General features: G+C 43.0%; 2 protein-coding genes across 2 annotated transcripts; both read left to right on the top strand.

The window, feature by feature from the left end:
* The first annotated feature begins 5,348 nt into the window (after nucleotides 1-5,348).
* On the top strand, nucleotides 5,349-8,307 carry LOC114541124 (lactadherin-like). Its single transcript, XM_028561112.1, has 5 exons — nucleotides 5,349-5,404; nucleotides 5,924-6,228; nucleotides 7,078-7,231; nucleotides 7,647-7,972; nucleotides 8,134-8,307. The coding sequence occupies exons 1-5, from the start codon at nucleotides 5,377-5,379 to the stop codon at nucleotides 8,305-8,307; spliced, it is 987 nt and encodes a 328-aa protein (XP_028416913.1). The 5' UTR covers nucleotides 5,349-5,376.
* A 543-nt stretch (nucleotides 8,308-8,850) lies between these two features.
* On the top strand, nucleotides 8,851-22,030 carry LOC114541123. Its single transcript, XM_028561111.1, has 19 exons — nucleotides 8,851-8,916; nucleotides 9,245-9,403; nucleotides 10,053-10,194; nucleotides 10,596-10,718; nucleotides 11,191-11,354; nucleotides 11,885-12,029; nucleotides 12,827-12,949; nucleotides 13,324-13,652; nucleotides 13,903-14,050; nucleotides 14,227-14,401; nucleotides 14,484-14,649; nucleotides 15,010-15,151; nucleotides 15,397-15,519; nucleotides 15,598-15,711; nucleotides 19,388-20,383; nucleotides 20,527-20,936; nucleotides 21,212-21,406; nucleotides 21,716-21,807; nucleotides 21,913-22,030. Exons 1-19 carry the CDS (start codon nucleotides 8,851-8,853, stop codon nucleotides 22,028-22,030), a joined length of 3,930 nt encoding a protein of 1,309 aa, XP_028416912.1.
* Nucleotides 22,031-22,315: the final 285 nt, after the last annotated feature.

Raw genomic sequence — 22,315 nt, 5'->3', positions numbered from 1 at the left:
TGGCGGATCACGGGTGCAAATTTTCCTAGGGGGGTGCATCGGTGTGCTAGCAAACGATTGCCCAATCACAGAATACCTATCAGAAGAATAACTCTATACTATTTTTTCGTAAGTGTGATTCGTCATGATTCGTCACTAGCAAGTGCATTTTTTTGAGGTAGTCACCCCCCTGCCAATGTCTAAAATCAAGCCATATTTAGTATTGGCAGGGGGGTGACTACCTCAAAAAAATGCACTTGCTAAGTGACGAATCATGACGAATCACACTTACGAAAAAAGTACAGGAGTTCTACTTCTGATAGGTATTCTGTGGCCCAATTACAGTACTTCCTTGCAATATTGAATCGACTCTATTCAAGTCTGAATGGCTTTACAAATAGAATATCAGTGACTTCACGGCGTAATATTGTTGTCTTGTTTATTAAAAACCTAATTCTCGATTTGCAAAATATGTTCTTCAGTGTATGTTTTCCCCTCTATTCCATTTATCTCTCTGGCTAAAAATGTTTTATTAAATAAATATTATTGCAGGATTTTGAGGCAAACTATGACAAGGAAAGTGCCGTGCGACAAAGACTTAGAAACCCAATCTTCACTCGCATTATTCGGCTTCATCCAACGCAGAAGAGTAATGCTTATGCGTTAAGGGTTGAGTTCTTCGGATTTTATGTTGGTAAGTCGAGGAAGTGAAATTAGTATTAGAGCGAGGGCATGGAAACTAGCCTGTTCCATACACGGAACGTTATATACTTTCCCACCGGTACTTTTCCGTGTATGGACTGGGATATAGGCTAAGGCAAGACAGACAGGGATTAGCCACCCCAATACCCCCCCCCCCATTGCTACGACCGTGACATTTCTTATACAAGAATATCAGAAGATTAGTCTTTGTTTAATGAAAACTGAAAGAATCGTAAGGACACTCGTCGGTTACGTTTGCGCATGGCGTCCATGCAGTGTGTGTCAGCCTCGCCGAGGATCGTGTTGTCTACGAGGGCTTCACTGCATCAGAACTTTGTAATTTCATCTACCTTAGTCACCGATTGGTTTGAGAGGGTTTCTCTTGGAATGGAGTCGTCTTTGATTCTTGACTCTCAGCTGACCGCGTCATCCACGATGGCCTATGACTTCCGAGCCTCGAAAGGCAGATACAGCCTAAGTAATTCGCCTGGATGGAGACCAGCTGAAGGAGATAATACGGCCTGGTTTCAAATCGAATTCACAACGAGAGCGACTATTGCAGGCATCATTACTCAGAGTTCTCCTGACGGCTGGGTGGAAAACTATACACTGGCTTTTTCCAATGGAAACAATGTTTGGCAGGACTACAAACTCAACGGTGAAATTAAGGTAAGGTAATAAATACATCTGGGGCCGATTGTTTGCTAGGCGTTTAGCTTAAACGGCGGATAAGTTCAAAATGGAAAACAAAATCATCTATTTATTGAACAACTAAGCTGAAATATTTCGATGTAAATAGTTTAATAGTCAATGGAGGTACATATTTAATGAGATACAGGTTCAATCATTCACAAGAAGCCTGAAATTAAGTCTTTTTAAACTTTAGCTTATCCACCGTTGAGGCTAAACGCCTTTCGAACAACCGGCCCCAGAGCATCAAAAGAGGGAAATCGCACATAAAAGTGGAAACGTGGCCTTTACGTACCTTCACCACTTTGCCATCGGCTTCAAATTTTTACGCTCTTATTGCGTTTTAATTTTAGATATTCCAAGCAAATGCATTTGGTAGAAATATTTCAGTAAATCACCTCTTTCCAAATATTGTTGCCAACTTGATTCGAATCCAGCCAAAGTCTTGTGAAGGACAATGTTATTTGCGGGTGGAGGTTTATGGAAAATACGATGGTATGTATACTGGTCATTACAAGCTCATGACGACCTTCTAATCAACTTATTACTTCAAGATGGCGAAATATTTCGATCCATGGAAATATTCCGTCTCAAGTTTTACAAATCGGGCTATTGCTATGAGCAGAACCATAGCGCAGAACGGACCTAAGGCCTTCTGTATATGGTGCAATTTTTCTTCCAACTTGCAATGTAATTCTTCTTTTGAGAGATGACTACCGAACTCAGTTTGTCTTTATTACAATCCATGGCGTCTCTGACACTTACATTTTGAAGACTCTTCACTAATTTACATCTCTTAAAAGTAGAATTGCATTGCAAGTTACAAGAATAATTGTACCGTGTAACATATAGCCTTTAACTTCCACTTTAATCATTCAGCCTTTTGTGACGATCCGCGAGCTCTGGGCATGGCAAATCATACGATCAAAGATGATCAGATCTCCTCCTCAAGCAATTCACCATCCCATCCAGCAAGCAGGGCTAGGCTTAATTCAACCCACCATTATGCTGGTTGGTCGCCTGCTTCAAATGATGCCGAGCCATGGCTTCAAGCAGACTTTCTTAAATTTGCCAAGATTGTCAAAATACTAACGCAAGGAAGGGGAAACAGCATCTATTATGTGCGTAGATTCAGCGCATCGTATTCCTTTGACGGAATCGCATTTTCTATTTACAAAGAATACGGCGCGAAGAAGGTTCGTATACGAAATAAGTCCTCGCCTAATGCGGCCTAGTCGCGAAAGTTAACCTATCGCAAATTGAGGAGCTCAGTCGAGCCCGCCGCGCACGATAGCTATCAGCTGAGCTAACGACTTCGCGAGGCAGTTAGCTCAGCCCGAAATTAAACCATCCGCACACGAGAGAAATTTGCCTCTCGAGGCGAGTTGAATTCCTCATGAAAACTATCCGCACACAAGAGAAACTTGCTGAGCTAACAGCCTCGCGAGGTCTTTAGCTCAGCTAATAGCTCTCGTGTGTCGTGTGCGGTGGGCTTAACTACAACTTATCTGCGAAATGGGGTAGCCACAAGTTTACTAGCGAAATATTTTCATCATTTTCTTTTGAAATTAGAACAGTGAAGTTGAACTAATGTACTTAATGTTCTGTCAACATTCGAAAGAAAATATGCAATATTTTGCGTCATCAAATAAAAGTCCATTTCTTGGTTGAAACCGTGAACTTAATATCGCTTGAGAAGTACTTTCATTTTGTTTTAAATTGATACCATCATACTAGAGCAACTAGTTTCATAATATTTCCTTCTGTAAAATTAATTCATTCACTAAATACTGCAAGTGGATTTCTTCAGTTTCAACAAATAGTTTCTGAGCCCTGCTTGGCTAAGATATGAGATCGAGATCGCATCGTAGGGTTGTATGGAAACCTTTTCTTGTTTGCTGTTGTATTAAAAACACGTAGAAAACACGTAGAAAGTAGAATATTTCAAATTTCGTCCAAATATTGCTCAATGCCTTCCTCTCTCTCTCTGGACCCAAGGATTCCTCCCACAGGGAATACAGGAGGCAAGGAGTGTTTCTGCAGCTGGACCATAAACTGTTGCTATGAATCATATATTGTGGCAAACATCGCATCTTTATTGTCGAATAAAACCTTTTCCACACTTTGAGTAGCTAAATTAAGTCGTATAGATTGTACCACAGGCTTTTAGTTCATGACCTATATAGATAGAGTCCGTTAGCTAAACGTTTCACGCCTCCCTATGCACATGCAGTGTCCCCGTGCAGTGGTATATATTTATTCCACTTCATTATTTCATTTTGTGTCAAAATTTTTTTCTTCAGGAGTTTCTTGCAAATCATAATAATGTGGATGTCGCCTATTCTCGCTTGGCAAATTCTCTCATCCTTAGAATCATTCGCTTGTACCCACTTGTATGGTATCCGTCTAATAGTCTGCCTGCGTTGCGTGTGGAGTTTATTGGGTGCTATGTAGGTAAGTATTAGACAATTACTTGGTGGTTTCCGTGCCCGGATGGCCTGATCCAAACACGCTGGGATCGGTTGCGAGATTTAAGAAAAGCGCGGGAAAAACTAGCCGAGGACGAGCTTTTAAATTCGCCGGCTGTTGCCTTTTTATATATGGCGAATTACTTAAACCAAGTTAACCAACATATTTATTCAACATATGTAGATATGCTTGGAGTATTTCTTCAAACTTTCAATCTTCCTTTAAGTTTGGTGTTATCATTCGCACCCACTGGGAATGGTAAATCAGGAGATTAAAGATAGCCAGATTACGGCCTCGAGCCAACATCATAGGCATACAACAGTTAAGGCTAGACTCAATACGACCAAGAGGTTTTTAGCTCAACTAATAGCTCTCGTGTCCGGTTAGGATCGATGCTGTTAGCTGAAGTCTGGGAATTTCTTTTCTTGTAATGCTTAACTTTAGTTTATAGTGATGAATATACATCATAGTGTCCTCAAGAAAAGGCCCTCTTTTGAAATCAGATTTAGTTCAACTTGAACATGTATTATATATAGCTATTAAAGTTAACAGCAACAAAAAGTTATCAAATCACTGGCTTTTAGCCGTGTTATGATCATTCGGCCGACGGAAAGTCAAAATTATTTCGCACTTCACCCGATCACATTCCCAAAGGCATCACAACACACGTTTAAATACCCAGATAAATTCCAAAAAGCAGAATTACACAATTTAGCAACAAAAGCTGGGATTTCAATGGAGGATACTCATTACTTTGTTTGGGACACCCTGTTTTACTTGAGAAATGCCTGGAAACTCATGAGATGCTCAAATTATCATTTTCTACTCAGATTCGCAGTTCCTGAAAGAGCCTGTTGTTTACAATGAGATAAGCTCTCAGATTGTGGACGGTCAGTTGATTGCGTCATCTGAGCAATCAGGCATTGGGAGTGCAGGGTCTGCCAAAGTCGGTTCAGGGGGTTGGATAGCCGATGAAAACGACCCCAATCCATGGCTTCAAGTCGACTTCCTAACCAATGTCACAATATCTGGAATGGTGTCAGGGAATATTACTGGGGCAACTCCGGTGGCTGATCGGGTGACCTCGTTCACGGTCGCCTACGGCTATTCCAGTGAGCTCATCAATTACACCCAGGATGGCTCGACAACCAAGGTAGGCGATTAAACAAGACGTAATATTTCTAAATTTCTCACTGAATGCGAGCTGAATATCGCTGAATAAAAACCTTGGTTTCGAATTCGAGATCTTTATTCAGAAATATTCACCGAACTTGAGGTTTAAGTTATATAAAGTGAAGAAAATAATAATTCACTTTTGCTAAGGACTTCTAAACCGGTGATTTTTTTAGCCGTGCACATCAGCTGGATGTATTTATTATTGTTTTTGTCAAACTAAGGTTCCTTTATTCGTCTTATCTCAAGGTTTTCTTCGATCACGTCCTCGCCGATTATGCTGCAGTATCGCATTATTTTTACCCCCTCATTTTTGCTCGCTACGTTCGAATTCAACCGTTAACGTGGATCGGCAAATTCGCCATGGAGGTGGAATTCTATGGCAAATATGGTAAGATATGAATCACCTTGATAATACTAGAGACCATTAGCTTGGCGTTTACGGCAACTGTAAACGGAATTTACCGCAGAGAACACGGAGACCTTTTGCGGCATTGGTTAAAAAAGCAGGGCTCTTTTCACGTCATTTAACCTCAAACTCCTAAATCCCTGGTCAATCCCCTAGCCTGTTAAGACTTGAGAGTGAGGCCTGAAACGTTTTCGTGACATAATTATCGGGAAAGGCCGGGGTTTGAAATAGAATTCTGAGTTGCGGGAAGGATGCCGAAAGTTTTGTTCGATTTACGGGGAGCGGGTGGATGTTTATGAAGGTATGTTGCATATATGTTACCCCTCCCCATGGGGAAAAGACTGCTAAAGGTTATTTCGCCCGGATTTGACGTCATTGTGAAAAAAGTCTATGGAATTGCTCGTGCAGGATTTTCTCATCCATGCAGCACGGCTATTAACCAATCAGTTTGCGTGTTTCACTGTAGTTATTGCTCAACAATCTTTGCTCAATGACTTTTAGATTGCGTAAACCCGCAGCCATTAGGCATGGAAGACGGATCAATAGGCGACGGACAGCTAACGGCTTCAAGTTATTTAACAGTAGCGAGGCATGCAATAGCCAGTCGCCTCAACAGTGGTTCTTGGAGGCAAGCATCCGGAGATACAAATCCCTGGTTGCAAGTTGATCTTTTACATCAAACCAAAATCACAGGTGTAGCCACTCAAGGTCATCGTGATAACCCTAGCCTTATTAAAACGTTTAAAATGTCAACTGGTAACGACGGAAAAAACTTTGCAAGCTATACTGAGTCTGCGCTTGTTAAAGTAAGTGGCGATGAGATAAACTGACACTAACAAACCGGCAGGGTTGTCAACTCCTAGAGTTGTTTTCGATTTCAACAGTATCATAGCTAGCGAAGCATAGCGTTTATCATGCATTGTCAGTTGGCCCTCGGCTGGAATGCGTCAGTATAATTATGTTTTACTTATACCATCGTGTTTTTTTAATACCCTATCCTATCCTGACGTAACTTGACGTAGATTAAATCATTTGGAACACCAGTCTTTGGGGCCCCTAGGCCCCACTCCTTACTCTACCTAGCTTGTCTTGACCGTGCATTATGTCACAGTTCCTCATGATATCACAAGAATTCGTTCAGATCGAGAATAAAGCCCCTTCAGTTTCACTCATCGAAATTGCGAACTCGCTAGCTCGCTAGCTGCGAGGGTTTTCATCTAATGAAAATGATTTGATGTTGATTTTGATTACATGCAAGCACTCGCAGCAAGCTGTGATTGGTTCATTCGTATAGTCACATGAACTCGAATAAATGCAATATTTCCCGCCAGGAAACAAAGTAAAGTGGTTTTTTTAATGAAATTGATGTGTAATATGTATGTTTTTGTTCCTATATAACATAGCACTTAATGTACACTGCATGTATCGGGAAATAGTGAGTTTTGTTTTACCTCGAGTCTCGATGTTTCCCTCGACTTCGTCTCGGTAAACATTCAGGCTCTTGGGAAAACAAAACTCACTATTTCCCTCGGGAGCATACATTAAGCGTGTAACATTTCCAAATGTAATGAAAGAATAAAAAATCTTCAATGAGATCTAATCAATAAATGTTATAAACTCTACTAATTTTTTAGTCCATTATTTTTTACTCTTAGATTTTCCAATCGTATATTCCTGGAAATACTAATGGAAACACGGTTGTCAAACAAACCTTCGCAAAAATTATCGTCGCCCGATTCATTCGGATCTATCCCTTGCAGTTTCAATATAACCCGTGTTTAAGAATTGAGGTCTATGGCAGTCCCATTGGTGAGTTTAAGGATTTAATGACTTAATGTATTTTTTAAAACTACGGTGTCTTTATCCGGAGACGCAGGGTAAGTTGGGATCTCTCTCGAGATTTTCGTGCTTTTAAGAAGTTCCAAATTCCAATATACCCTCGTATCATCCTGCGTATTAATCATGTATGCTACATAAATTATGTGTATTAATCGTATCATCCTGCATATTAATCATGTATGCTATATAAATTATGTGTATTAATCGTATTATCCTGCATATTAATCATGTATGCTACATAAATTATGTGTATTAATCGTATTATCCTGCACATTAATCATGTATGCTACATAAATTATGTATATTAATCGTATTATCCTGCATATTAATCATTATCCTGTGTATTAATCGTATATCATCCTGCATATATTTTTATGTTATGTAGTTACAACCTCGTGTTTATACCCACAAGCTCTTGGCCTCGAGAACTATGTAATACGTGATGCTCAACTGACTTCTTCCTCTGAAAAAGATGAAACTTCGCGTGCAATGAACGCCAGGCAGAATTTCAATGGAACAGCTGGTGCATGGATTGCTCTAGGCACAGATATGCACCCTTGGTTGAGAGTTGACTTTATCGGCAACGTAACACTTACAGCCGTTGCGACACAGGGCCGTAACGATGCGGACGAATGGGTAACGAGTTTCAAACTGTCGTTCAGTATGGATTCGAGCAATTATGAATATTATGAAGAGAATGACGTTCCTAAGGTAATATCTCTTTGATAGTAGAATTTTCGAGCTACTGAAGTGTAGAGCTAATAAGGAAGATAGGATTCGACAAACTTGTTTTCACAAGATTTTAAGCATAAGTAACCAATGAAAATTTTCAGCTGCTGACTTTTCTTGTGGTTGCAATTCTTCTTTTCAAGGTATTTCAAGCGAACACCGACAGAAACACGACGGTCAAACATTATATGTTCCCAGCAGTCTTTACCCGATATGTTCGCCTCCATCCTAAGACCTGGCATAGCGCTTGCGCAATGAGAACAGAATTTTTCGGGTGCTACGAAGGTATGGAATCTGTCGCCGTGAAGTTATCCTGAGTTCATAACCGTGTATAGTATAGGACCTGTTTATATACGATCCTGAGATTAAACGAAATGTAAAATGATTTCAGGAGATAATAAAATACTGCTAGGATCGTGGGAACAATTCGAACTAAAGGGGGACTTGACAAGTTTCATACCAGCTAGCCTGAGCAAATTTAACAGTGCAGATTAATTTTCAAGCTTATAGGCACAACTGTTTGCTTAATTCACTCAATAGCATACGCCTGAAAGAGAAAATCGCTGGAAATATTCGCCTGCATACATTGCGTGTGTATAGACGCAGCAGTCGGTCCTAATTATTTTGATTTTACTATAGGTTGTTTTGATTCGAAACCTTTTGGGCTCGAACAAGAAACCCTTAAAGGTTACCAGTATAGTTCCTCGTCGACGTTGAGTGGATCGTCAAAATATACCGCTCACAATGCACGTTTGAATAACGTAAAAGCCTGGCTGCCAGAGTTGTCGGGAGACCCATCGCCATGGCTGCAAGTACGTCAATCTTTTTTAGCTTTTGAAACGGTTGAACGTCAAACCAATATGATCTGCACAAAATTGCCAAAATGGACTGAGTGCTTAAAATGTACGCGCATTGTTACTGGCAGAGTATAGGGTTTCCCGTGTACGATGAAAATTATTTACCGAATACTTGTATTCTTGGCATTTTTTGGTTTGTATCGGCCTAAATTAGAACTAGATTAGTAGATGTGTTTTAGTGTTTTTTGTCGAACCGAATCAAATCCAAAATTACATCAATAATTCTAATCAAAGTACTTCAAATTTTAAAAAGATAGATATATATCAATACGTTGTCGCATTACTCCAAGTCACGAGCCCGTTACGTTTATTTTTTGGTCAGCGAATTTACGCATGACAGCATGCACCGACCCAGACGTTCAGCAATTCTCCTTGATATTTTTTTTTTTATTATTAGGTTGATCTCATGCAATTCTCAAAAGTGGTTGCTTTATCAATGCAAGGCAAAAAGGATCCGGGAGGTTTGGCCGGAGATTACTGGACGATCCTATTTGAGGTCTCCTACAGCAATGATATGTTAAATTTCGAAAAATATAAAGAATTCGGTTGGATTAAGGTATTGATTTTATCTTACCAGGAGCCGGTGTGAGTTCGAAAGGCGTTTAGCTTAAAGGGTGGATAAGCCAAAGTTTAAAAATATTCTCATATATCCTGTGAATGACTGAACCTGCAACTATGCATAAATTATGTACAATTAACTTAGTTTTTTAATAAATATATAGCTTTGTTTTTCTCCGTCCTTATCCGCCCTTCAAAGCAAAACCCCTTTCGAACAACCGGCCCTGATCTATATCAAATCAGGAATGATTTTTTCCATCCAAGTGGTCTGTCAATTTAAAGATAGCAAGTAGGCATAGGCAATCAGAATGAACATTTGCAATAGGGTAAGCGCTTGCAAGTTGCGACTAAGCTAACTTCTTAGGTTAATTCGTGATAGTCGTTCTATCGTGGATAGGTGTTACTCATAATGACGTTGATCAAACTCCTGGTGCTTCACGAAATTTGATTGGCTCCACAAAACTAACGAGCGTTTGACGTCATTATAAAGAGAGAGTCTATTGATGATTGAATGTCATTCCTATTTAACAAAACCACACTGAATTTCGTTAGAAATACTTCGAATTATGAAAAATGTTTTCGTTTCAGCTCTGAAAAACTGAACTGATATAGTGCAGATAATAACATTGGTATTTGTCCTTTTTTAGGAATTCAACGGCAACTTTGATTGTGATAATATTATCCATCATCGTTTCACGCGTGTAATCTTTGCTCGCGTGATTCGAATTCACCCGAAAGTGTGGAAGAGCATTCCTGCCATAAGAATGGAACTTTTTGGTTGTTATTGCGGTACGTACAGAAACTGATTCTCACTGGAATCCATGCTATTTCCATAATATGAAATTGAAAAAAATGTCGAACGCAGACTGTGGTTACAATACCTGGGGCCGGTTGTATGAAAGCTGGATATAGCGCTTTCCACCAGATTGTGATTTTTTTTTAATCGCTGTCAATATCACCGGTTGTTTGCTATAACTTTGATTACATCTTTGATTAAATCGAGAATCCTCTTTAACAATTATTTTTGGTTCCAAAGATGAAATTTTATCGCTTTTCGAGCATTTTTAGCCGAACGGTTAAAAAAATCACTATCCGGTGGATAGATATACAGCCTTCGTACAACGCGCCCTTGGCTATCGGGATTTTGCTCTCACAACGCGCTTTGATATGAAATATTCCTATATTTTTAGGCTGCCGTGCGCCGAGGGAATTGGGAATGAGGAACAGGAGAATCGGAGATCATCAAATTTGGGCACACGATGGAAAATATGGCGACAACAGCCCGGAGACTGCAAGGCTGTTCTCCAATACAGGTATATCGGTGCTTTTAACCGTAAGCATATCATAAGACCATAGAAGTGGCTTGAAGGGGCGACTTGTATGGATCGAGACCGAGTTACCTAGCTTAGCCAGGCGCTGAACATTTCGTCTCACTGGTGGAAAAAGCATTTAAAAATGAGTAGTATAGAACTGCCATTTTTATAATTTTGAAAAAGTGAAAAATATGGCCCGGCAAAGTTTGTATGTTTTGCAAACATATATAACTATAAAAATAACCAGTTTTCAGATAGTTGTATAATTATTATTCCCGTACTTAGCTGTGATACAAAATTAGTGAATTTCGCATGGCTATATTTTGCATATCAAGTTTCAGCATTTTGCAAGCAAACTTTGTAGTATTTCTCTTCCTAAGATGCTTAGTTTCTTATCCAGAAGCTGGAATTGTTGGGTTTACCATCATCGATTAATTTGAATTTAATTTGAAATGTTTTATCTTGCATAAAGGTTGGTTTACTACTACAACGAAGGCAGCACGCTTCGTTATCACGTTCGACGCGCAAGCAGTAGTAACAAGTATCAAGATTCAAGGAACGGCTAATCGAAACGCTTGGCTGACCAAATTCCAACCCCATTATGAATTGCACACTTATGGATGGAAAACAAGGAAGGTAAACTAGCCATTGATGATATCATTCGTTTATTTATTAAGCTGCATTTGCACGACGGGAAAATTTCTCCGTGAACCGCATGCTGGCACAGAAAAATCTTAAAAAAATTTTATTCGAAAATATTTCTGTTCCGAGGTAATAAGAAGTTGAAGTCATTTCAGCTGTTTACATGAGCCCGGTTACCCGAGATTTAACAAAGCGTGAGAGGACTTTGAGGTTTTAAAATAAGTCTTTATGACACCAAACAAGCACATGCTATTGTTGTGGTGATTATACGACTGCCAGGATCATGTTATCTGCTCATTTCAATACCTCAAAATCATCTCACGCTTCGTTGAATCTCGGGTAACCGGGCTCATGTAAACAACCCTTAAGTTGTGTTTGGATGTGAGAAAGAAAAAATTCAGACTTGAAAGTACTTTCACATGTCAACGAAAAAAATCGTGTCTTGATACAAATACGCGCCACATTTGACGCCTAATCACAATTCTACCTCTTAAGCCATTTTTTTTTATTTTTTCCTTCTACAGAAGTATACTGCTAACAGTGATTCAAATACGGTGGTGACCATTGATTTAGAGGACATGGCTGCAACGAAAGTATTAAACTTAAGGGATTTTTCATTTGGTGGCGAAGGAATTGGTTTAAGGCTAGAACTTTACGGTTGTTATGAAGGTATTACATGAAACGATGAGAGTATTGTAAGATATGTATGGCCGAGAGGGTTGTTGCAGAGGGTTGGGATCAACTTCATCATGTCCTAGCTGCATGTGTAATGTAAGGTCATATTAATACAAATAGGAATTTGTATTAATATGTAATGTCCTTACTGAAACATCGCTTGTCCCATGTAGGGTCATATTGATGCAAATAGGAAAAGATGACCCAAGTAGCTCTTTCCTCTCCCATGCATGGGGATATTGTTTTCCTTACTGAGACATCGCTGTTCCTACTCTGCTTGTCATTATATCTCAAAAAAATCCACATATGATCCGATGATTGCATTTGTATAATATTATCCATGCAGGCGATCTGAAATGCCAAGTTGTCAAATAAAAATTTATTTCTCCGTTGAAACAACTTAATATCTCTTGAAATGTCCTTGATTTCTCGTTCAAATTTATCTCAGAACTATAGTTATACTCTTATAACTGAATACAATCAAACAAAATCGCAAAATTTCTGCTAGTTTCGTGAAGAATAATAACCAAAGATACAATCGATTGAGACCTACAGAATGGATCTCTATTTTGGAAACTATGTGAGCGCTGATCGGCTAAAATATGAGAGAAATCATGGAGAGAAATGAGATCACCTGGATCTAATTTTCGGCTTAAGTTTCAATGCTCAAGTTAATGTTTGTCCGTTTTACCTTAAACAACTAAAGTACACAGAAAAGATCCCGACATAAAACAGTTGTTATATAATGAGGATAATATAGCAAGGCTCAACCATTATATGACACCTTTCAGATATCGACGTCTGTTCCTCGCAGCCTTGCCAGAACGGTGGTATTTGTCACGACTACTTTGATGGATATAATTTTTTCAACTGCACATGCCCAAGCGGTTTCACAGGAGTCTTCTGCGAGTCAGGTAATAATGATTTATTTTCAAATCTTTTCACCACAATGGCAACTTTTCTAAACTCGCCAAAAGCTAGGCCTTTGCTGTTCCGTGGTGTTGAATTTCTTTCCCCTCGCCTTGATGGAAATTAAAGCTATCACCGGATAGCGATTCTATCGTCGCAAATACAACTCAAAAGCAACGAGATAACATATTTTAAGCGCATGGCTATGAAAGAGGACCCCTAGTTTAAGAATGCAAAGGTTCAAACCACGTTATACCAAGCTAACGCGCAATTCTAGAGCGATTGAAAAGAAAACTATCCGATTGAAAGCACCATCCAGTTTTCGCACAACCAGCCCCCGGAATCAACGGCTGATCGCACCACATTTTTGATACTTTAGAAATTTTTGAACCCAGAGCGCTTGGCATGGAGCATGGACAAATTGCAGACAACCAGATTACCTCCGATAAACAATACAGTGACGAGTATCGCGCTTCTTATGGGAGACTGAACAACGTATTGGAAAACAGCAAAGGTTGCTGGTGCCCTGGGGATCATGATGGTGATCCATGGTTTCAGGTGGATTTTCGTGTGGACACGACTGTCACCAGCGTTCACATCCAGGGGAATCCTGCCACGAATGTCGATGAGAGAGTTACCGCGTTTAAAGTTTCCTATAGTTTAGACGGTGTTAGCTTCGTTTATTATGAACAAAATGGGTTTGTTAAGGTACTCACTGTGTAACTTCATAGTTCATTGCTTCATAGCCCCGTTTACCCTCCATAGCCCCGTTTTGCTCTTTAACTACATTTTGTATAGTTAACTATAATCTTTTATACAACTGGCCCCTGACTACCAAAACAAAGGCTGAGCATGTATGAAATCAGTACGGGTTCACATTAAACGGGCTTTTATTTCTTTTGCTATGTCATGAAAGTAGCATTAACGTGTAACGTGGTATAAAATGTTATATTTACAGATGTTTAACGGGAATACGGCACCTGACATTGTTGCCCCCAATACATTTTCGAATCCCATCTCCACCCGTTATATTCGTATTCATCCCAACACGGCCACTGGAGCACACAAATGTTGTCTTAGAGTCGAGTTCAAGGGATGTTATGCAAGTATGTTTAATTTTTTTTTTTTGAATTATGTTTAATTTTTTTTTGAATACAGAAATACATTTATAATGTCTAAGAGCTCTGTTTTTCTTCCCCGCGTTAGCAGGGCTGTCGAACATTTGCTAGGACAGGGGTGGACTGTAATTCTGAATGACATCAAACGGTTTTTTGTTTTACAGTTCTCACTTGTTATTATCCCCACACGCTGGGTATGGAAAGCGGACAGATTTTGGATTCACAAATTACAGCAAGCTCTTCCCGGAACGAAACGTACGCACCCAAACGTGGAAGATTAAATGGTCAACCGTTCGTGAAGCGAGGAGAATGGATGGTTATGCCGTCTGACATTCCCGCGTAAGTCGACATTATCACAAGATTTTTTTAAAAGCATCCGTAATTTACTTACAGGAAATGACTTTTACACTGAATTTTGCAGAGTGTTTGTGGTTGATTTCGTTGCAAATACCACGGTGACGATGGTCCAGATTCAAGCGAGGACAAGCTCTGTTGCTGGAGTCGAATACTTTCAGCTGACCTACTATGATCCTGATACTGACGCACAAAATAACTATGTCAAACATGTAGGCTGGACCACCATTAGGGTAAGCGAAACCCAACTAGGAGATCATCCTTCCATGCATTCACCCCCTTCGATTGTCGGCCTATTTCTAATTACTTACAACCTATGACATATACCAGTTAGGGTTTTCATAGAGTTGGAACTCTCATTCGATTCGGCCCTTGAAAATCATCGTGATTATTCATTTAACTATATCTGTTGCCAGAGTCATAGACACGTGCCAGGCGGGAGACATATATATTTGAATAATAGATGTTAAAGCAAAGTTGTTGAATATTGGCATATGGCGACTTGTGTTACTGTGTATTATGACATATGTATTATCTAATCGCTTACTTGCTTCCGAACCTTCTGACGATGGTAAATTTGTAATTTGTTTCAGACTTTTAATGCAAGTACAGAACAAGGTGTTGTGACAAATTTAACCTTGACTCCAGCGATTTTGACCACAGTTATTCAAATTAAATCACGAGTGTGCACTGTCGCCTGTTCCCTTCGTGCTGAATTTTACGGCCGTTACGAAGGTAAGCTGCCCACAGTTATCTGGTCACAGTTAGTTGTCCACAGTTATCTGGTCACAGTTAGCTGCCCACAGTTATCTGTTCACAGTTATCTGATCACAGTTAACTGGTCACAGTTGGCTGGTCACAGTTAGCACACCACAGTTAGCTGGTCACCGTTAGCTGGTCACAGTTAGCTGGTCACAGTTATCTGATCACAGTCAACTGGTCACAGTTAGCTACGAAAATGCATTTGTTCTGCTTGTTAGATTTCGATGTTTGCCACTCGTCACCCTGCCAAAACAGTGGCACCTGCCATGATCATTTTGACTTCTTCAATTATTTCACTTGCACATGCGCTGTTGGTTACACTGGAAATGCTTGCCAAACAGGTAAATATTACTGGAAATATTTGGAGAGACTGGAAAGGAATTGCTCTTTGTCGTAATTTTTGAACTTTTCTCAAATAGAAATCAACGAATGCCTTTCGTATCCGTGCTTGAATAACGCAACATGTGAAGATCTTGTTAACGCGTACAATTGTTCTTGTCCCGCGGGATATTATGGAGTTAATTGTGAATTTGGTAAGAATATTAATGTTAGACATTGAGTGCGTTGGCCTTTTTGCACATTTGTCTTTTCTAACCTTACCTCAACTCAGCTCACCTCACCTCACCTTACGTGCACCTCACCTCACCTCACCTCATTTCACCTCACCTCACCTCACCTCACCTCACCTCACCTCACCTCACCTCACCTCACCTTACGTGCACCTCACCTCACCTCACCTCATTTCACCTCACCTCACCTCACCTCACCTCACCTCACCTCACCTCACCTCCTCACCTCACCTCACCTCACCTCACCTCACCTCACCTCACCTCACCTCACTCACCTCACCTCACCTCACCTCACCTCACCTCTCACCTCACCTCACCTCACTCACCTCACCTCACCTCACCTCACCTCACCTCACCTCACCTCACCTCCCTCACCTACCTCACCTCACCTCACCTCACCTCACCTCACCTCACCTCACCTCACCTCACCTCACCTCACCTCACCTCACCTCACCTCACCTCACCTCACCTCACCTCACCTCACCTCACTCACCTCACCTCACCTCACCTCACCTCACCTCACCTCACCTCACCTCACCTCACCTCACCTCACCCTCACCTCACCTCACCTCACCTCACCTCACCTCACCTCACCTCACCTACTCACCTCACCTCACTCACCTCACCTCACCTCACCTCACCTCACCTCACCTCACCTCACCTCACCTCACCTCACCTCACCTCACCTCACCTCACCTCACCTCACCTCACCTCACCTCACCTCACCTCACCTCACCTCACCTCACCTCACCTCACCTCACCTCACCTCACCTCACCTCACCTCACCTCACCTCACCTCACCTCACCTCACCTCACCTCACCTCACCTCACCTCACCTCCCTCACCTCACCTCACCTCACCTCACCTCACCTCACCTCCCTCACCTCACCTCACCTCACCTCACCTCACCTCACCTCACCTCACCTCACCTCACCTCACCTCACTCACCTCACCTCACCTCACCTCACCTCACCTCACCTCACCTCACCTCACCTCACCTCACCTCACCTCACCTCACCTCACCTCACCTCACCTCACCTCACCTCACCTCACCTCACCTCACCTCACCTCACCTCACCTCACCTCACCTCACCTCACCTCACCTCACCTCACCTCACCTCACTCACCTCACCTCACCTCACCTCACCTCACCTCACCTCACCTCACCTCACCTCACCTCACCTCACCTCACCTCACCTCACCTCACCTCACCTCACCTCACCTCACCTCACCTCACTCACCTCACCTCACCTCACCTCACCTCACCTCACCTCACCTCACCTCACCTCACCTCACCTCACCTCACCTCACCTCACCTCACCTCACCTCACCTCACCTCACCTCACCTCACCTCACCTCACCTCACCTCACCTCACCTCACCTCACCTCACCTCACCTCACCTCACCTCACCTCACCTCACCTCACCTCACCTCACCTCACCTCACCTCACCTCACCTCACCTCACCTCACCTCACCTCACCTCACCTCACCTCACCTCACCTCACCTCACCTCACCTCACCTCACCTCACCTCACCTCACCTCACCTCACCTCACCTCACCTCACCTCACCTCACCTCACCTCACCTCACCTCACCTCACCTCACCTCACCTCACCTCACCTCACCTCACCTCACCTCACCTCACTCACCTCACCTCACCTCACCTCACCTCACCTCACCTCACCTCACCTCACCTCACCTCACCTCACCTCACCTCACCTCACCTCACCTCACCTCACCTCACCCTCACCTCACCTCACCTCACCTCACCTCACCTCACCTCACCTCACCTCACCTCACCTCACCTCACCTCACCTCACCTCACCTCACTCACCTCACCTCACCTCCCTCACCTCACCTCACCTCACCTCACCTCACCTCACCTCACCTCACCTCACCTCACCTCACCTCACCTCACCTCACCTCACCTCACCTCACCTCACCTCACTCACCTCACCTCACCTCACCTCACCTCACCTCACCTCACCTCACCTCACCTCACCTCACCTCACCTCACCTCACCTCACCTCACCTCACCTCACCTCACCTCACCTCACTCACCTCACCTCACCTCACCTCACCTCACCTCACCTCACCTCACCTCACCTCACCTCACCTCACCTCACCTCACCTCACCTCACCTCACCTCACCTCACCTCACCTCACCTCACCTCACCTCACCTCACCTCACCTCACCTCACCTCACCTCACCTCACCTCACCTCACCTCACCTCACCTCACCTCACCTCACCTCACCTCACCTCACCTCACCTCACCTCACCTCACCTCACCTCACCTCACCTCACCTCACCTCACCTCACCTCACCTCACCTCACCTCACCTCACTCACCTCACCTCACCTCACCTCACCTCACCTCACCTCACCTCACCTCACCTCACCTCACCTCACCTCACCTCACCTCACCTCACCTCACCTCACCTCACCTCACCTCACCTCACCTCACCTCACCTCACCTCACCTCACCTCACCTCACCTCACCTCACCTCACCTCACCTCACCTCACCTCACCTCACCTCACCTCACCTCACCTCACCTCACCTCACCTCACCTCACCTCACCTCACCACCTCACCTCACCTCACCTCACCTCACCTCACCTCACCTCACCTCACCTCACCTCACCTCACCTCACCTCACCTCACCTCACCTCACCTCACCTCACCTCACCTCACCTCACCTCACCTCACCTCACCTCACCTCACCTCACCTCACCTCACCTCACCTCACCTCACCTCACCTCACCTCACCTCACCTCACCTCACCTCACCTCACCTCACCTCACCTCACCTCACCTCACCTCACCTCACCTCACCTCACCTCACCTCACCTCACCTCACCTCACCTCACCTCACCTCACCTCACCTCACCTCACCTCACCTCACCTCACCTCACCTCACCTCACCTCAACCTCACCTCACCTCACCTCACCTCACCTCACCTCACCTCACCTCACCTCACCTCACCTCACCTCACCTCACCTCACCTCACCTCACCTCACCTCACCTCACCTCACCTCACCTCACCTCACCTCACCTCACCTCACCTCACCTCACCTCACCTCACCTCACCTCACCTCACCTCACCTCACCTCACCTCACCTCACCTCACCTCACCTCACCTCACCTCACCTCACCTCACCTCACCTCACCTCACCTCACCTCACCTCACCTCACCTCACCTCACCTCACCTCACCTCACCTCACCTCACCTCACCTCACCTCACCTCACCTCACCTCACCTCACCTCACCTCACCTCACCTCACCTCACCTCACCTCACCTCACACCTCACCTCACCTCACCTCACCTCACCTCACCTCACCTCACCTCACCTCACCTCACCTCACCCCACCCCACCCCACCTCACCTCACCCCACCCCACCCCACCTCACCTCACCTCACCTCACCTCACCTCACCTCACCTCACCTCACCTCACCTCACCTCACCTCACCTCACCTCACCTCACCTCACCTCACCCCACCTCACCTCACCTCACCTCACCTCACCTCACCTCACCTCACCTTTCTCTAACTTTAACTTTACTCCACCGTGCATCAACCTTACCCTTATCTCATCATATCTCACCTTACTTTATTATTTGCATCCTAAATTTTGACAGAAAATTTATACCCGATTGAAAACCTAACACTTCAATCTGTACCGACTGCAAAGGCATTTGGTGAAAATATTCCTATTATTTGGGACATGGACGATGGCTCATACACATCCGTAGCTGTTTACTACAACGAGATCGTATGTTGCAATGTGGCGAATTTGAATCGAATTGGTGGACAATGCGATTGCCATGTTACAGACCCATTGCTTTTCGATCATGACGGGGTTGTGGATATCCGTGTTTTCGCTCGGAATTCAGTTTCAAACGAAACTTTGAATTTTACGCTCGAAGTTTTAAAAGTCATTCAAAATCCGGTAATTTCAATGTTGACGAGTTTTTCCTTCTTTGGCTCTGGGGTAAAGGGTCAAGGAGAGCTTGCCAATATATTTCCAGCCGAGTATCCCGTAAAGTTGAATGCAAGCTACAAAAATGGCCCGGCTACATCTGTTTTGTGGAACTTCGACTGCGAAACTTCAGGTCAAAGCGATGCATCGCATTATCAACTTGAGAAATCTTTTCCAGGGGATGTGAACCAGCGCTGTGATATTACTGTCACCTTAAAAAACAGCATTAGTACTGTACACGCTTATGGTAGTATTATCCTTAAACAAAGCATGATCTTCACCAGTCTATCAAACGACGGTCCTGTCAAGCTTAACAAAACTATAACGCTCAAAATTTTGTTCGAAAAGTTTGCACCAGAAACGTGTATGTGGATCGACGTCGGAGACAACAGTTCTCTCCTGGTTTATGGCGACGCCTCATGTCAAACAAAGTTTGTCGTTGCTGACATTAATTCAAATATTGCTGCCACACCTCTCCTGAAGTTCTTTCCTCGAAGTCCAAACACACAAGAAGTTATTGTTAAACATATTTATCCTAACATTGGATCGTTTCGTGTCAGAATGAGCGCGTCAAATAATGTCTCCGCGGTTGCGGAAGAAACGGTCGCTGTTATCTTGGCTTTAGAATGCAAAAATCCGAACATCACTATCACGGGTAAACCTCTTTTTCTTACATACGTCCAATGTTAACAATAATTCTTAAAAATGATATTAAAAGCACCTTTAATGCTTATTCGAATCCTTTCAATCCTTGATATTTCTGCAGCTATATTTCTATATATTCTTATATTTCTGCAGGCCTGGCTCCAAACTCGTCCAATATCTTGAACGCCACACAAGTATATCGTTCGGTCTCAATCTCATTATCGCCTGAACTACAACTAGACTGTGAAAAAACCGAAGCAACCAAAGTGACCTGGACAGTATTTGATTTTGTGGATGATCCACGCATGTTAAACACAATCCCGAATTTGAAAGCGTCCAACTTACGGAAAGCTGTTTACCATTCGAATATTCTCTCTGAGGATCTGATTCTTCCACCGAGGGACTTGCCATACGGTTTCTATGAAATCGTTGCTCGTGTTGAAATGAGTGGATTACCTGGCGTTTTTGGAGTCGATTCATTCTTTGTTGAAATCGTGCAGACACCTTGGTTAAATGCTGGCGTACTTGGGGGCTCATTCCATACTGTACCATACGGAATGTCTGTAGGTTTGCTGTGTTTGTATAAGACATAGTCATGCACCATTATTAACAAAAACTTCACCTGGTTTCTAAGAGATATAGTGCAGTGTGTATAGGAAGCCCTGTCGTAACAATGAATTAGTTTTTTAAGATATCAGAACAGTGTGTCTAGTATATATTTTAAAGGCAAACGCGAAAACCCCGATTTATTCAAATGCATTGTCTTGGATACTGTGTATGTTTGTAAGACGACAGGTTCGAACCATTTCATGAACAGGTATATATTATATACTTTTAGGGTGCTCTGAACGCATCGTCATCAATAGATCCGGATTTTCTTGGCACAGATGGAATGGAGTTTCTTTGGTTCTGCAGAGATGTTGATGATCATGAATTTCTGCCGTCAAACTTTACCTTTGAACCATTGTTAGCATTCCCCGAGGTACCTGACCCGGAGACAGCACCTGTCCCAACCATGGACAACACCACCCAGGTAGGATACACCTTGATACACCTGCAACATAGATATGAAATGCGGGAACTTATGATAATTTTGTGAAGAGTCGACTAATTATGCTAACACAGGAAGTTGATTTACCAGCAATCTAAGGCGTGGCTATCCAGTTGCTAAAAGCACATATAGTTCATTGAGACAGTCGCATTCTATCAACTATGAATTCTTCCGCTATCTTTCAGTGACGTTATGATCATGCATGCCTAGGTTGCTACAAAACGTTCACGAGACTTTTGCGTGTGTCGAGTAACAATATTAATTGTAAAATAATCTTCTCGATTTCGGCAGCTAATTGGTTGTTTCGGAACTGGGCGTGGTCGATTGAACTCCACTGATCTCACTCTTCAACTGAATACCATTACAATGACTGAAGACAAAGCGTGAGTTGAAGCATTTAGATTATTTGTTTATATGTTTAAATTCCACCTACGAAGTATTCAATTGTATGTCTGACACTTTCTTTGACTGTCCATATTTCAACCCAGGTATACGATCTCCCTCTTGGTCAGAAAGACCCATCCTGAATTTGGTCTCAGACAGCATTTGATAAACGTTTTCTTCTACGTGGCGAGAGGATTACCACCTTCCCTTACAATGCGGTGAGACAAAAAATGATTTCATCACAACATTATAAGTACTTAAGTTACGTTTAAATTGAGTTTGGAAAGGGGATTGGGAATGATCCAGGATAAGCAGTGGTAGATCAGGTGGTCAAGGATCGCGGAACGGAGAGGCCTGGTGACGTCCCTTCCTAAACATTTTTTGGTGCCTCTGACAAACTAAAGGTTCCTAAAATCTGCCCCATCCCCGAAAGAAGCCGCTCTTGCTTTCTTAATCTAAAATTGCTCCGCGGCCCTTTGGGGTGAGGACAAATTGTACCCACTTACA

Source organism: Dendronephthya gigantea, unplaced genomic scaffold (genome assembly GCF_004324835.1).
Source record: "Dendronephthya gigantea isolate DGI-Jeju-01 unplaced genomic scaffold, DenGig_1.0 000267F, whole genome shotgun sequence".
In the NCBI taxonomy this organism is placed as follows: domain Eukaryota; kingdom Metazoa; phylum Cnidaria; class Anthozoa; order Malacalcyonacea; family Nephtheidae; genus Dendronephthya; species Dendronephthya gigantea.
This window is presented reverse-complemented; position numbering and strand designations above follow the sequence as displayed.